The 13,347-nt window shown below is 44.8% G+C and overlaps 2 protein-coding genes across 2 annotated transcripts; both read left to right on the top strand.

Moving 5' to 3' along the window:
- Positions 1 to 5,802: 5,802 nt before the first annotated feature.
- BCIN_04g00290 (hypothetical protein) lies at positions 5,803 to 8,098 on the top strand. Its single transcript, XM_024692307.1, has 4 exons — positions 5,803 to 6,595; positions 6,651 to 7,127; positions 7,207 to 7,555; positions 7,616 to 8,098. Exons 2-4 carry the CDS (start codon positions 6,812 to 6,814, stop codon positions 7,743 to 7,745), a joined length of 795 nt encoding a protein of 264 aa, XP_024548082.1. The 5' UTR covers positions 5,803 to 6,595; positions 6,651 to 6,811; the 3' UTR covers positions 7,746 to 8,098.
- Positions 8,099 to 8,579: 481 nt separating this feature from the next.
- On the top strand, positions 8,580 to 11,360 carry BCIN_04g00300 (hypothetical protein). Its single transcript, XM_024692308.1, has one exon. The coding sequence runs from the start codon at positions 8,677 to 8,679 to the stop codon at positions 10,975 to 10,977; it is 2,301 nt and encodes a 766-aa protein (XP_024548083.1). The 5' UTR covers positions 8,580 to 8,676; the 3' UTR covers positions 10,978 to 11,360.
- The last annotated feature ends 1,987 nt before the right edge of the window (positions 11,361 to 13,347 follow it).

Genomic DNA, 13,347 nt, shown 5'->3' on the forward strand with positions numbered 1-13,347 from the left:
ATTGAGGCATGAGGCAAGTCTAGATGAAGGGAGCCGTTCTATCAAGCCAGTAGCAATATATCGTAGCAAGCATGCTGAGATGTAAAGCAGCACCAATTGTAACTTTCCTCCTGCCACTTTTGCAACATCCACATATCACGCCTTCGGCTCTTTTTCCCACCACTTTCCCACCACCAGTTTTCTCTTTATCCCGAATTAGATATATCAAATGCTGTTGTCAACTTGTTGAGAAGGGAGGTCTCAAAGCCAAGAATCTCAAGAACAGCCGTAAGTTACTCTATCTGTGAACTCTGTAAACCCGGTTACAATCCCTTCATCTGTACCGAGTAATGTAGTCGTTGGGACCATGCACTAATTTCACATAGACAACAACATGATAGTATAATCATACTCTATCTCTTCTTCGACGATGCCGACAGGCCACATTAAATTGACGGCGATATTACCTATTGATTAACCTGTCTCTGCAAGGATGGGGATGCCATCCGGTTTCCCCATTAGTAATGTGACACAGCGTGCACTGAAACGGGCAATTCGATGTCTTGTCATCTTCCAAGACTCAAGAGCTAGGTTTCAAGGTCAACAGCAAGGTTGGTGAATTACAACTGAAGCCGGAACAATGGCCGAATTAAACGGTCATCGGTGTCATTCAAAAACGAGTGGTCTTTGCGATAATAAAGATGTTGCCCCGTTCCATCCTTACTAGTATACATATGCTACAATGACAGGCTTCAGAGCAAGCATATTGAACGCAGGGTTCCTTCCGATGCGAAAGGGAACTGCCTTCTTCTTTGCTTCTCCCGTGAGAAGTTACGCTTGGGCACAAGGAATCCAGCAATTGAAGAGGCTCAAGCTGCCATGCCAGTTTATGCATGGGAAGATTCTTTCCTCAACAGATAATCCGAAAGATGGGAGATGGTAAAAGCTGCATGCTTCAAACAAAATCATACATACATTGATTCGCATTGGCAATGGAACCTCTGACACGGCTTACGTTCAGATTGCATTCTGTTTGCTTACAAGTTACAACCAACAATCCATGTACCGACATGCGCGAGTCAGGGTTGCAGGTGAGATTCTAGATCCCTTTCATATTAATTGTCTATCCAAAATTGAATGCATTCCATCTCCAGACAACAGACATGATGTTCAAAATGCTATCATTTTAATATCGGGGAACGAATCGGCAACCCACGAGCTTATTCGAACAGAGGCACCAAGGACATGTGCTGTTGGATGAATATTCAAAGGGTGGGGATGCTGTCTCAAAGCTCAAGATGACATCTAGGGTTTTTCGAGCTCGTGAGTCGTGACCCAGGAATTTCGTCACACTTCATCTCGATAATACAATCGTGGACGAAGGAGACTGGTGGAACGAGCACCTGGTCAGTCTCGAAGTTAGCCATGTTGCCTCTCAGCCAACATTTGCACATTGTCAACCCGCCTCGAATTTAAAAGACTCATCGGAGTGGTGTGAATTCAACTTTGTATCACATTTCCACACGGTGAAAAAGAAATAGTGAGATCTTGAAGGTGGGAGACCAGTCAGCCAGCCTTCCGCGACCCCGACGCAAGGAACGGTGCGAAATAGTGCACAGCATATGATACCGTTACTACAGCTTTTTATATCTGAGGTAATTGTTTTTCACTCATAATGGGTTTCATTCATCGATGGTTTGAAGAATATTGTCATGTGCTTTCAACTCGTTGAGATGAGACCAAACGAAACTTCCCAGCTTACTTGCGTCATCACGCATACATGCGTATCAATATCTAGATCTTGATTCTTAAAGTTTGGTTGATTACTGACAGCTTGAGCTTTTTTGGGCACTTCTTGCGTAAATTCATGTCGATCTGTTTATCTCTAAAGATTTACCTTGATGCACTCTGTACGAAGTATGTATGTATGTACACATCGCAAATCCATGAACCCGCCGATTTGCGGAGGCGGACAATGGAGATCCTTTTCTTTCCAGTAAAAGCAGTTCTACAACAGTTGGTTATGTCTGCTGGTTGATGGAACAATGCGGCTCTCCGAGACAGGTATTGTATGTCCTGCTATGAATATGATTTCCTGTTGTACAATGAACTGGAAATTGCATGCAGATGGGGAGGAATGAGAAGAGGAAGAGGAAGGGGGATTCAAATTGCACCTTTTAGAAATTCCCTCAATCGGGATGCATCATTCGGACCGCATGTGAAAACTCAATGGCACCAAATCGCTGAGGAGATTATGAATCCGAAAGATAAATTCTGGATTCTGATCCATACTGGTATCAGTGTAAAACTCACGAGTCACGTTGTCTTACACTTTTCAATTCTTTGTATAGACTATCCAAAATCCATTGGCAATACGTGACCCACGTATACCCATGAACTTCTTTTCACCGCCTCTCGCGAGCACGACCCCAGCCACCCTGCTTCGCATCCAATTGGCTCCGTTTTACCTTTTTTCCTCCCCCAGTCTCCGTGCAGCAGCCTGTGAGCAGCCGCTGCGCATGCAGGATGCAAGTGTTATGAAGGCAAGGGCCACCAGAAAATTTCGGCATCAGACCCTGCAGAGTTTTTGTGCGCAGTATGCTAGTATGGTTATCCTTGTTGGATGAGATGAACAGAGGAAGGAGGGGAAACTTAACACTTGTTGGATGCTTATCGCGACAGCCGTCATCGAGCATTCTCTGGTATGCCTCTGTTGAGGAACTTCTCTCTCCATGATCCAATTAGTTGACAACTTCGAGCTATTCCGAACTTTTCTCTCGTGAATACAAAAGCCCAGCAAACAAGGAACCAATTCCCCTAACCAAGCACGCACAACACAGGAAAAATCCTTATTCATAGTACATACGTACCTTCTCTCCTCCTCCAACAACCACACTCCATAAGGCTAGTCCCCTTTTTCACTTTTCTGCACACGCGGAAAACGGTCCGTCTTACACCAATTCCAGAATCCCTGTCTGGTGTCGCTCTTGGCCTGCTTGTCTCCAATCAATCCCTCCCACACGATTATGGTCTGTATGTAACGAGAAACGCACAACATCGAGAAGCAGCAAGCCCAAAGACGAGCTAACGCAAGCCCCATGGTGAAAATCCCGAAGCGAGGCTTTCCCAAAGCGTGTCACCGAGTAGGAATTACTGCTCTTTTGGGACTGGCGCAGATTTATTGTGGTTTTCGGGTGGCTTTTGGGGGGGGGTTGTGTTTTTCTGTCTGGAGGAAATAAGAAAAGACTAGGGGGGATGGATGGATGATCATGGATGGAAGGCGAGAAGAGCGAAAAAGGCTCGGTCAACGACGTGGTGGATGGTGATTGGGGTAACGTTGTTCAAAGCGAGGACGAGAGCTCGTTTTTCTTCATCCTCTGTTGACTTAGAGCCTATCCGCGAGTCTAGAGGGGAGGAAAGGTTTGTTCTAATTTCTGTGATCGACACTCGTTGAGGGGGTTTTGGGAATGTTGTTCATGTTCGTATGATAATGAGAAAAGGGTTGATCTGGGAGAGTAGGGTGGGACCAAATGAGTAATGAAAGTGAGTCTCGAAAAGAGGGGAAGCCACTTGATTTGAGCATTTCGGGAGTCTAATTGAAGTTCGAGATTTTCAATGTTGGATCTGGATTCTGGAGACGGATGGATGCACTTTACAGAGTGCGGTACTGTTGTTGTGCATGCATACGGAGAAGGTAGGTAGGTACTGGATCGTGCAAAAAGCTTAGACTATCACTACGGAGCATGTATATACGTACGATATTGACATTTGTCCGCCGAAACTATAATGTCTATGCGGTATAGATCAACAATCTAGCTCGATGATGGGACGGCGCACTACACCACGCTGCTGCACCGCGCTGAGCGTATAAATTCTTGGCGACAATGGGAATCATAGGACAAAGCTTGAACCCTAGACGCCAGAGATCATCCCTGAGGGAGGACTTCCTCATTGTGTACGGAATCGCAATGGACGTTGCTTTGGTTCGTGATTGAGTGCCGAATAAAAAGTCATTAATAGCTACTACTACAATACGACCAAAATATCCACATCCAACATCACGAACTATAGTATCGCAAGCTATGACTGAGCTAAGTCTAGTGGGAAAAACCACGAAGAGAATTGATTAATTTATTCCTTTCCTTTCAGAAGCAAAAGAGTGCGAATATTAGCGGGGGACGGAGAAAAGGCCGTTTAAATTTTTTCTTTTCTCTTTCTCTTTTGTGTTGGCGATCAGAATGAGGTGGATGGCGTCTCTTAGCGTCTTCTACACCGCCTTTTTGTGGTGGAGGACCTAGAGAGGGCGAATGAGGGGTTCTCGCTCTAGCGACAACGAACCTTGGAAAAACGACTTATTTTTCATCGTGCTATCGTTATCGATGACTGATGGATTCTCTGGGGCATCCAATTGATGGCTTTGAATTTAGAATAAAAGACTAGGGTGACTTTTGTGTCCTGATAATAACATGGTGACTTGAAAACTTGGAAGAGCCACTTTCTTATCTCACTACTCTACTCTGGTCCACTATCCATAGATAGTTCTGGCACGCACGCACGGTGATAACGAGACAAGTCAAATCTTACGGGGGGGATTGGGAAGGACGTTTTGGATATCGAAGCACCACGCTTGATTGTATGTCAGCTTCTACATACCCATGAAACTCAGAACTCCATGGGGTTATAGACAAGGGCTGAAGGAAAAGCAAAGAAAGCGAGAGACCTGAAATTTTTATACAAAAAGTTATGAAAGTACACATTATATATATTGAAGCCGAGAAGCGGTTGCAAATGAAAGGGGAAAAAAAAAAAACACACAAACCCCAACGCTGCTGACACGCAGTCGATCAAAACAATCAAAATCAAATATAGCCTTAATATGGTACCAATATATTGTAATTCCGCAAGACCCAGTACGTGCTTATCCTCGCAGGGTAATACCCTCCTAACCCCAACAAAACCATTCGGAGATACTCCATATGTAAGTTCCAAGAACTTCACATGGGAAGGACGTTGAAGGGAATGGTACTTGCATCTTACAGTGGTGAAAGAAAAAATATATTGTCCGCGAAAACGGGAGTATCCGCTCCCATGTCATGTCCCTAAAAACCTCAAACCAACCCGCGCCATACCTACCTACATACATACATACCTACATACATCAGTCCAGACTCGCCATGTCAATCCGTAAATGTTCTCGTGACCCTCACATGGTTGGAAAGATTTGCACATTTTGACCTCTCGGACTCAACCCCCAATTTGGTACGACCCTCGTGTCCCAAAAGATGCAATTCTAGGATTGATGTATATTGCTCGCGCATGATTTTTTAAATGAAACTGGATGTTTTGTATAACCCCAATAGCGGCTCATCCAGAATATGATTTTCATTATGAAGCGGTAGAAAAAGAGTTAACAGGGTGTTGTTGATAGAGGTATGTGCCAGGTAAGGTGATGTTTGCTAATGACCGGAAAACGGCTGTTAAATTCAAAGATGGAAGTACAAAACATGTATGTAAGTAATGAGCAGACGCGGCACGCAGGATAGAAAAGGCATGTGAGGAAGCAACTGCGCACGCCACTCACTTGATTGCATTGAATGGAAATAGGAACTTGCAGAACTGGGAAATGCACGATTGGATACTTTTCGCATTTCGGCTTTTTCTGAAGGACGCACCAGCCATCCATCTGAGGAATGAATAAAGAGACGCACGACATAGTTGCAGCTTTCATATTACATGGAGAGTACAGGAGGCACTGTACTGTAACGATCGTGCATCAAGCCGGCTGCTGTTCTGCGAGGCGAGGCGAGGCGAGGCGAGGCGAACGGGTACTTGCTGCTTGCATATCCTATGCTATGCCCTCCTTGTCCCAGTCGTCCCTCTCCATCATGTAACCAAACCAAGATATGTCTTAATGAAAGGATATGGGAGGGCAAAGGAAGTGGCAAAGTAAAGATCAACTGAACGAGATGTTAAATTTGAATTCGATTTAGTAACGGATTGGAACTTCCATGTGAAGGAATATACGGAAGCTCTTCTGCCTTGCTCACCCAAGGATTTCGAGATGAAGAGGGGGAGAATCTAGAGGTATCGGATGATATTGAAATTTGAAGGAGCCATCGGATTGAAATGCATGATCGGGGATGTTTCTTCCTAGGGTATGACTGATTCTCGCTCAACCTTGAATTTTGATGAACACCATACACATCATCTAACATTTTTTTAATTCATTTTTCAAAACATGATGTGATCATCCATCAATCATCCCGTATCCGTTCGAAACTTCGAAGTTACTGTAGTTCATGAATGGAGACATCGGAGAATAAGATTTTCTTGTGTGAACTTGGTGATACAGACAGACGACATGGCTTTGACTTGAAGTGATGAACTGGTTTTTGGAAGAGGGGAGTTGTTGTCTTGAGATTGAATTGGGGGCTAATTGATTCCTGGATTCTAGAAATGTAGCCAGTCTGTCGATGAGGGGGGTTCACGTGATCAGGCGTTTTGGGCGCGCCTTCTGTAACTGTATCAACGCATTCGCGCTTGCTGATGTTTTCCTTGACGTTTCGCGTCTGGAAGTCAAAATCAACGACGAATGGATGTGTGGATTGCATGAACTGTACGGCCAAGATATCTCGACTATGAAATGCTCCCGACTAACCGTATGAGCCCAGGTATCCGATACGGCAACGTGTAAAGTGCGACATTTCTTTGTTTGAATAGATTATCATGATCCCTGAATCTCTTCGACTCGCAAGCTTTACGGAAAGGATACAAGCAAGCAAGTATAGGCTCGAGTATAGCCTGATCTACAATCTTTTACGAGAAACCAAGCATGGCACCTCCAAACCCGCAAATACCTCCGGCGGCAAACCCAGTATTTGGTGCCCATTTCGATGCGTGGAATTCGTCGGCAACAGGGCACCAGCGGGCAGAGAATAAGATAGGTGGCTCTACAGGATGGAGAGAATCTCGAGCAATGAAGCTAGGCCACCAGTTCAAGTCTGGTGGTACAGGTGGCAAAAGGATCTCCGACAAAGTTGGGGCGGGATCTGAAGACTGGGATGAGAAAGCGAACGCCTTGATTCCAAAAGAAGTCAAGGCAAGGGCAAGACGAAGTGTCAGCGACATGTTAGTGGGGAAACCAGGCTGTATGTTTTGTTGTCCCTCTCAAATTCCCTGCCTGATGCTACCATGTATACTTTATTGATGCTAGTCTTTCCCATTTAGTGCCGATGAGCGCCGAAGAACGACTGATGGAGACGCGGAAACTCGAAGATGAAACTAAAGTGGAAGGGGACGATCTAGCCCGTAAGTCTAGAGGCATCTTTGATGAGTTGGTCATCTACATAAACGGTAGTACATATCCAATGGTCTCGGACCACAAGCTCAAGCAGTTGCTGGCAGAGAATGGTGCACGAATGTCGATGCATCTGGGCAGGCGACAAGTCACCCACGTTATCTTGGGCAAACCTTCTGGTGTAGGAAGTGGAGCTGGAGGTGGTTTAGCTGGGGGAAAGTTGGAGAAAGAGATACGAAGGATTGGTGGTTGTGGAGTTAAATATGTCGGTGTAGAATGGTACGCGCCATCCGGCATCCCCTGTTTGCATATTCATGCTAATCCTTCTGGCAAATACAGGGTATTAGAAAGTATTAAGGTAGGGAAGAGACTTTCCGAGTCGCGGTTCTCGAATCTGAAGGTGGCTCCGAAAGGCCAGCGGAGCGTTTATGGCATGTTCAAGACTACGGCCAATGCCGACGTAGATTAGCAATTGGCGCTAATGACACCGAGTGGACAAGCGAATTGTTCATGCTTCCCATTCTCCTTTGGCTCAAGTCTAGCTTTCGAGTCTTGAGAGGTATGTCATTGAGGTCAATGCATATGGTATGTACGATGGATCTATATATATATGGCATGGATGCTATATTCGGTTGTCTGCTTGCTTCTACGGCGTTGTGTTAGGAATTGAGGTGCATTCTGGGTGGCTGCATAGCATCTGCGATGGGAATAGGGAATATCATTTGGGAGGTCTAGAGGCGTTTGGTGAGATTCTGGAGAAGGCTGTACCATGACATAATCTGATATCACAGTAATTAAGAAGCATCAATCACATTCACTTTCATCCATCATGTTGTCTTGTCATGTTATGTTTGAGTGATATCCTTTCAGGGAACGACGAGAACATGCTTGACAATGAAATTTGGTTCATCACCCTCATACAAGCATCCGGTTTCTTTGAAGTAGAGTCTCTAGGTCTTTTCAGATCTAACGGTGTCTTTCACTGAGTGGGAAACACTCGAATGTCGAGAACGGAGGCGGTGACGATGATTTCTTGAATCTATCGCCTAGTATCATCCATTTGTGAACAAAATCGATGTGACTAGGTATCCAAATGTATTCAAAGTGCAATCGTTCACCCAGCGAACCACTCAGTCCATGAGTTCCGACAACATTTAAGGTTTGACGTTATTGATGATCAGAAAAGTCCATTCTGTAAGTAGAAATGGTAGATTCAATTGTCCAAAATATCGGAACGGCGAATAGTTTACCGATGCACGTTGCCCCGTAAACAGGAAAATCCACCATTCACAACACATCATACGAAAAGGTTTATCCACCACCGCACAATATCTCAAACATTACATGATCATTGACTCAAAAGATACACTATCACAATCACGAACAAAGAGAGTTAGCAAATGGCGGAGCCCCTTTCGGATTCAACCAGCGAAAATATCAACTCTGGAAGCCCATCACTTGTTAGCAATACAAACTACACCATGTCTGAAGATACCAGCTATACGGAAAATACTCCCATGAGTGGGAGCGTGGGGAGTCCACCGAGCTCGCCCTTCGTCGATGCGACACACGATGCGACAGATCCAAGTAAGGAGAATATCTCTCCTATTAAGAAACAAATGTTGGCGTCAAGGAACTCAATTGATGGGGAACACATGTCACCCCTGAAGCTATTGAAGAGCCAGAATTCGCCCACCAAATCATCAGATGGCACACGCAGTCCGAGAAAGATGTCGACACCCATGAGGTTTCCTGTGAAGCCTACTACTGCTACACCTTCGCCTTTGAAATCGCCTGAACCGCCGGTCGTCGTTGAGCATGAAATGGACCTCGATGACCCAGTGCTGAGGGATAATGAAGGACTTACGAAAGCGATCGAGATATTGGAAGAAGATGATGATAATGATAACGAAGAGGGACAGTCAATGAACGAAACGTTTGCATATATAGGTACTGGTAGCGCTAGCGCTTCAGAGAAAGAAGCGCACAGTTTGATGGACGATACAATGATCAGCACATTCAGCGAATTTGCCGCTGTACCGGATCTGACAACTTTCTCGAAACTGGGACATAACAGCCCGAACTTCCCATCAATGGGTACACCAACACCGAGACAAAATCATCGATTCAGTACCCCGGCTACGGCGCGCAGGCAAGCGAATACATCTGAGGAATTTTCGCCAGCACCATATGGGCATAGAAATGTCAAAAGTAAAGATGACGGAAATACCACTAACCTTCTTGACTTTACCGCACAAATGAATGGATTCAACGGTCGCGGCCCCTCACCTTCAAGAAATAGGATGTCAATGTCACCTTCGAAAACTTCTGCACCTGAACATTGGTACGGGCAAAATACTGCCGCGACACCTAAATCAAACCGAATGAGCAACCTACTCGATTTCGATATTCCTCCTGCGCCTACACCTAGAAGTTTACCCTCTATTACACCCAGAGAAATCGAGAGATTGAAATCAGACTTCTTGTCGGAGATTAGCAACTTGAAAGCTACGTTGAGCGGAAAGGAAGCTGAATTGCAGTTCATGAAAACGGCCGTTGGGGACGCGGAAAAGAGAGTTGGAGAGAGTCAGGAACAATTACGAGAAGAACGAAATATACAAGATCAACTGGCGGCCGAGAAAGAGGAGTGGGAGAAGAGAGGTCGGGAAATGGAAGCTGTGTTGAGGAACGTCAGAGAAGAGATGGTTCAAACGGAGCAAGAACGTGAGGAATTGGATGGTCGATTGGAAGAAAGTGAGAGAAGAAGAGAAATGGCTGAGATTATGGCTCAAGAGGCGCAGAGGAATTTGGCAGCTATGCGTGCTGGAAAAGCTACACCTGGAGCTACTTCACCCCCCGTCGAAACGCCTTTGAAATCGCCAACAGAATGCCACTGCGGAGGTCGAACCGTCGAACTTGCGGTTGAGAAGGTGTCCAGAGAGTTACATTCCCTATACAAAGAGAAGCACGAGACTAAAGTCCAAGCTCTTAAGAAAAGTTATGAACGCCGTTGGGATAAGAAGGTTAAGGAATTGGAAGCTGCTGTTGAGGATCTCACCAAGGAGAACGAAGAATTGAAGTTGGGTGGCAATACCACGGTAACTAAGGCGGAACCTTCGGCGGAAGATATCGAACAACAAGCAGCACGCGATGCTAGAAACAAGGAGTTGGAGGCAGAACTCGAGGGCCTAGGTGTGGAAATCAAGAGTGTCAGGCAAGACAACGATGATCTCCGACACATGCTTGAAGAGGAAAGAGCGGAGAAGACTAAGCTGGTTCAAGCTGTTGATGAAATGATTCCAATGATCGCAATGTTCGACGATATGGTTGCGAAGAATCTCGAGGAGGAAAAGAAGCCTGTTCCAGCTCGAGCATCTCCAATACCAGAAACGCCCGCCTCCCAAAAGAAACAACATGTTTTTGAAAGTCAGATGAAGAGCCCTACCTTAGCGAGAGCAAGTAGTGTTACTCGACCAAGTGGGCTGAGAGCGCCAAGTGCAGCTGGAGGAAGTAGGATCGGCAGAGGTGGAATTGGGATGGGAATGGGAATGGGAATTGGAGGTGCGGCAGGGAGAGAGAGAAAGGGAAGTAACGGGAGTGTGGCTAGTCAAGGGAGTAGACCAGGCAGTGGACTCTCGGGCAGAACTAGTAGCAATTTATTGAGTAGTATCGATAAAATGGGAGGAGGATATGGTCGTTAATTCTATATCTCGGAGAGATTGGCTTGGGGCTGGAAATGGGTAGTAGGCTCTTGGGGCTAGTTTGGTTTGATGCTTGTATATTCTTCTTCTTGGTGAAAGTACTGTGTGATACGTTATTGTGGTTAGGTTAAAATGCTTCTGGGGAAGGAAGCGAAGGGGATGATGGATTGGTGAAGATACGAAATAATGATTGGTTGGCGTGCTATGGGTATGGATATGGATGGATGGATGGTAGTTGCATACCAATGAAAGCTCGACCGCTTGTCATATCCGGTTTATTTTATAGTGGCGGCTGGTTGGCGGCTGGGCGTTGGCGGAATTTGCGCCGCGCTAGTGGAGGCTAGTTTCGTTAACAAATTGGTTTATAACTGTGCTTACTCTCATCATTGTGATTCGGTGTTATGGTGCGCCTCGATGTATTGTGATGAAGGTGAAATGAATGGAGATTTAGGGTCTTTCCGAAACTGTCCTCCGATTATACATGTGTAATATCCAGCGTTTTGATGAATGATTTGGGAGTGGAATATAAGCACGCTGTATGCGTGAGCTAGCGAGTATAAAACTGATTCTTGCAAGTGCAGGTTCTGTGGTGAGATCAGAAATGGGGTGCAAAACTTCCTGCATGGGTTGTGCAGTGAATGGGTATGTTGAATTACATTTTCGAAGAGCAGAAAGATATACGGACCATTGGATTCGCATTGTATATTAATCAGCTGGGTTGTGAGGTGATTGGCAGAGCGGGGTGGGAAGAAGGGTGAGCTTAATGGTTTATGTGTCGGGAATGATATTGAGGTCAGAGGTGGAAGAATATGCGATGATATGGGATATTATGGTCAGTCATCAAGTTGCAGTATTAATTATTCTATTCTCCCATTTTGCTAATGTGACTATGATTGATATTATGAGTATACGCTATCTTCCCAAAGCTCATCTCACCTTAACATAGAAGCTACGACGGATATAAAACCGAGGGCTTGAGATTTACAGGCCGTTTTTTGTTGCTACTTCTCTCGCTTCTGCGATGGTGCTTCTTTCTTTAGGGTTTGGGGTTGACATAAATGGGGAGATGGAAGTGAGAAATTGAGTGGATTTAGTTAGTCAGTTAAAGTCATACATGCTGTGGTTAGTGTTTTGATAATCCAGTAGTATATGAAAGAATACCAGTGTAGATGATGCCCAAACTTGGAATCTTGAAGGGAGGGTGTAGAGGTATGTCTTAGCTGAAAGGAGCAGTGTACAGAAATCGATTCGCATGATATAAGCCCACACTAGTCTTCAATAATGTTGGAAATTTGTGACTTAAATGTCTATTGATGAAGGAGTTGATTTAGATTTTGAGTGTTTGTAAGAAAAGCTACAAGGATTTAAGTGTTTATGGGTATAGTGTTCTAGTTCACGCTTCCGTCATTGTTTTTGATTATTATGATTCGAATTTTCGAGCTGTTTTTTACAATTCAAATAAGAGAGTGTACACGTCTTCATCTCTAAGCCATGTAAATTGTACAGCCGGAATGTTGCGCGTAGATCTGCATCCCCAATCAGTGAAATCGGATGAGTTATTACTATTTCTTTAATTCCTAGATTTCTTGAGTTTTTTCTAGTACGAATCAAAATGGTTTACAGATATCTTATGCTGAAGGAAATCAGGGATGTGAAGCCGAACTATGAAATATATGAAAAGGCCTGTGAAATTCATGTAGTATTACTATAGGAGATCGAATCGCTTTAGGGAGTGACGTTCGAAAGGATCGTGGGGTGTATACCAAGGGACTTACGGGCCGATACGCGTCCGAATGCGGTGAGAGTGAAGGTTTCGGTACCTGAACTAACCATTAGTATGGAACCGGGCTAGAAGTCGGGTCTAGGAACATTCGGAAACTAGAGGTAGACTGAAATTACTAAGGAGACTAGAAAACCCTTAAAAGCGGTGTACATATGGTGGGGATGGGCAAAGCTAACAAGATAGCCGATGGATTATAAGGGGGTTGCAATAGCCGAGTGACGGGCAGGGGGAAAATATTGGTACTGGGATTGGGAGCATATTCTTTAACGAAAAAGTTTGCGATTGATACTAGCTGTTCTATATAATCTAAGAGTGAGATTCAAATTTCGTTCTGCCAATTGAATTCCAAAATGTTCGTCGGGGTTGCTGTCAGGGTCGGCAGTCGTGGCCACACAATGTGTTGAACCTACTTGATTCCCCGGTGATTTTTGTAAATCGTCTTAAGCATAACCAATTTGCTTTTGAGTTCTAGGCAAAAGACCTTTTCGGGAGCATAAGTCATTTCAAAAATCCGACAGGAAACGAATAGGAAGTACTGGGTTTAGGTTTCCCATTTAATTACAAACTTACAATTTCCTGGAGGACGT

Source organism: Botrytis cinerea, chromosome 4 (assembly GCF_000143535.2).
Source record: "Botrytis cinerea B05.10 chromosome 4, complete sequence".
NCBI classification, from domain to species: Eukaryota; Fungi; Ascomycota; class Leotiomycetes; order Helotiales; family Sclerotiniaceae; genus Botrytis; species Botrytis cinerea.

What these genes read in the sequence shown, in the direction of transcription:
- BCIN_04g00290 (XM_024692307.1), top strand. Translation starts at nt 6,812, where the DNA reads ATGGCACCTCCAAACCCGCAAATACCTCCGGCGGCAAACCCAGTATTT. An exon ending in GTTAGTGGGGAAACCAGGCT is followed by an intron (nt 7,128 to 7,206) that starts GTATGTTTTGTT and finishes TTTCCCATTTAG; the next exon opens with TGCCGATGAGCGCCGAAGAA. An exon ending in AAATATGTCGGTGTAGAATG is followed by an intron (nt 7,556 to 7,615) that starts GTACGCGCCATC and finishes TGGCAAATACAG; the next exon opens with GGTATTAGAAAGTATTAAGG.
- BCIN_04g00300 (XM_024692308.1), top strand. Translation starts at nt 8,677, where the DNA reads ATGGCGGAGCCCCTTTCGGATTCAACCAGCGAAAATATCAACTCTGGA.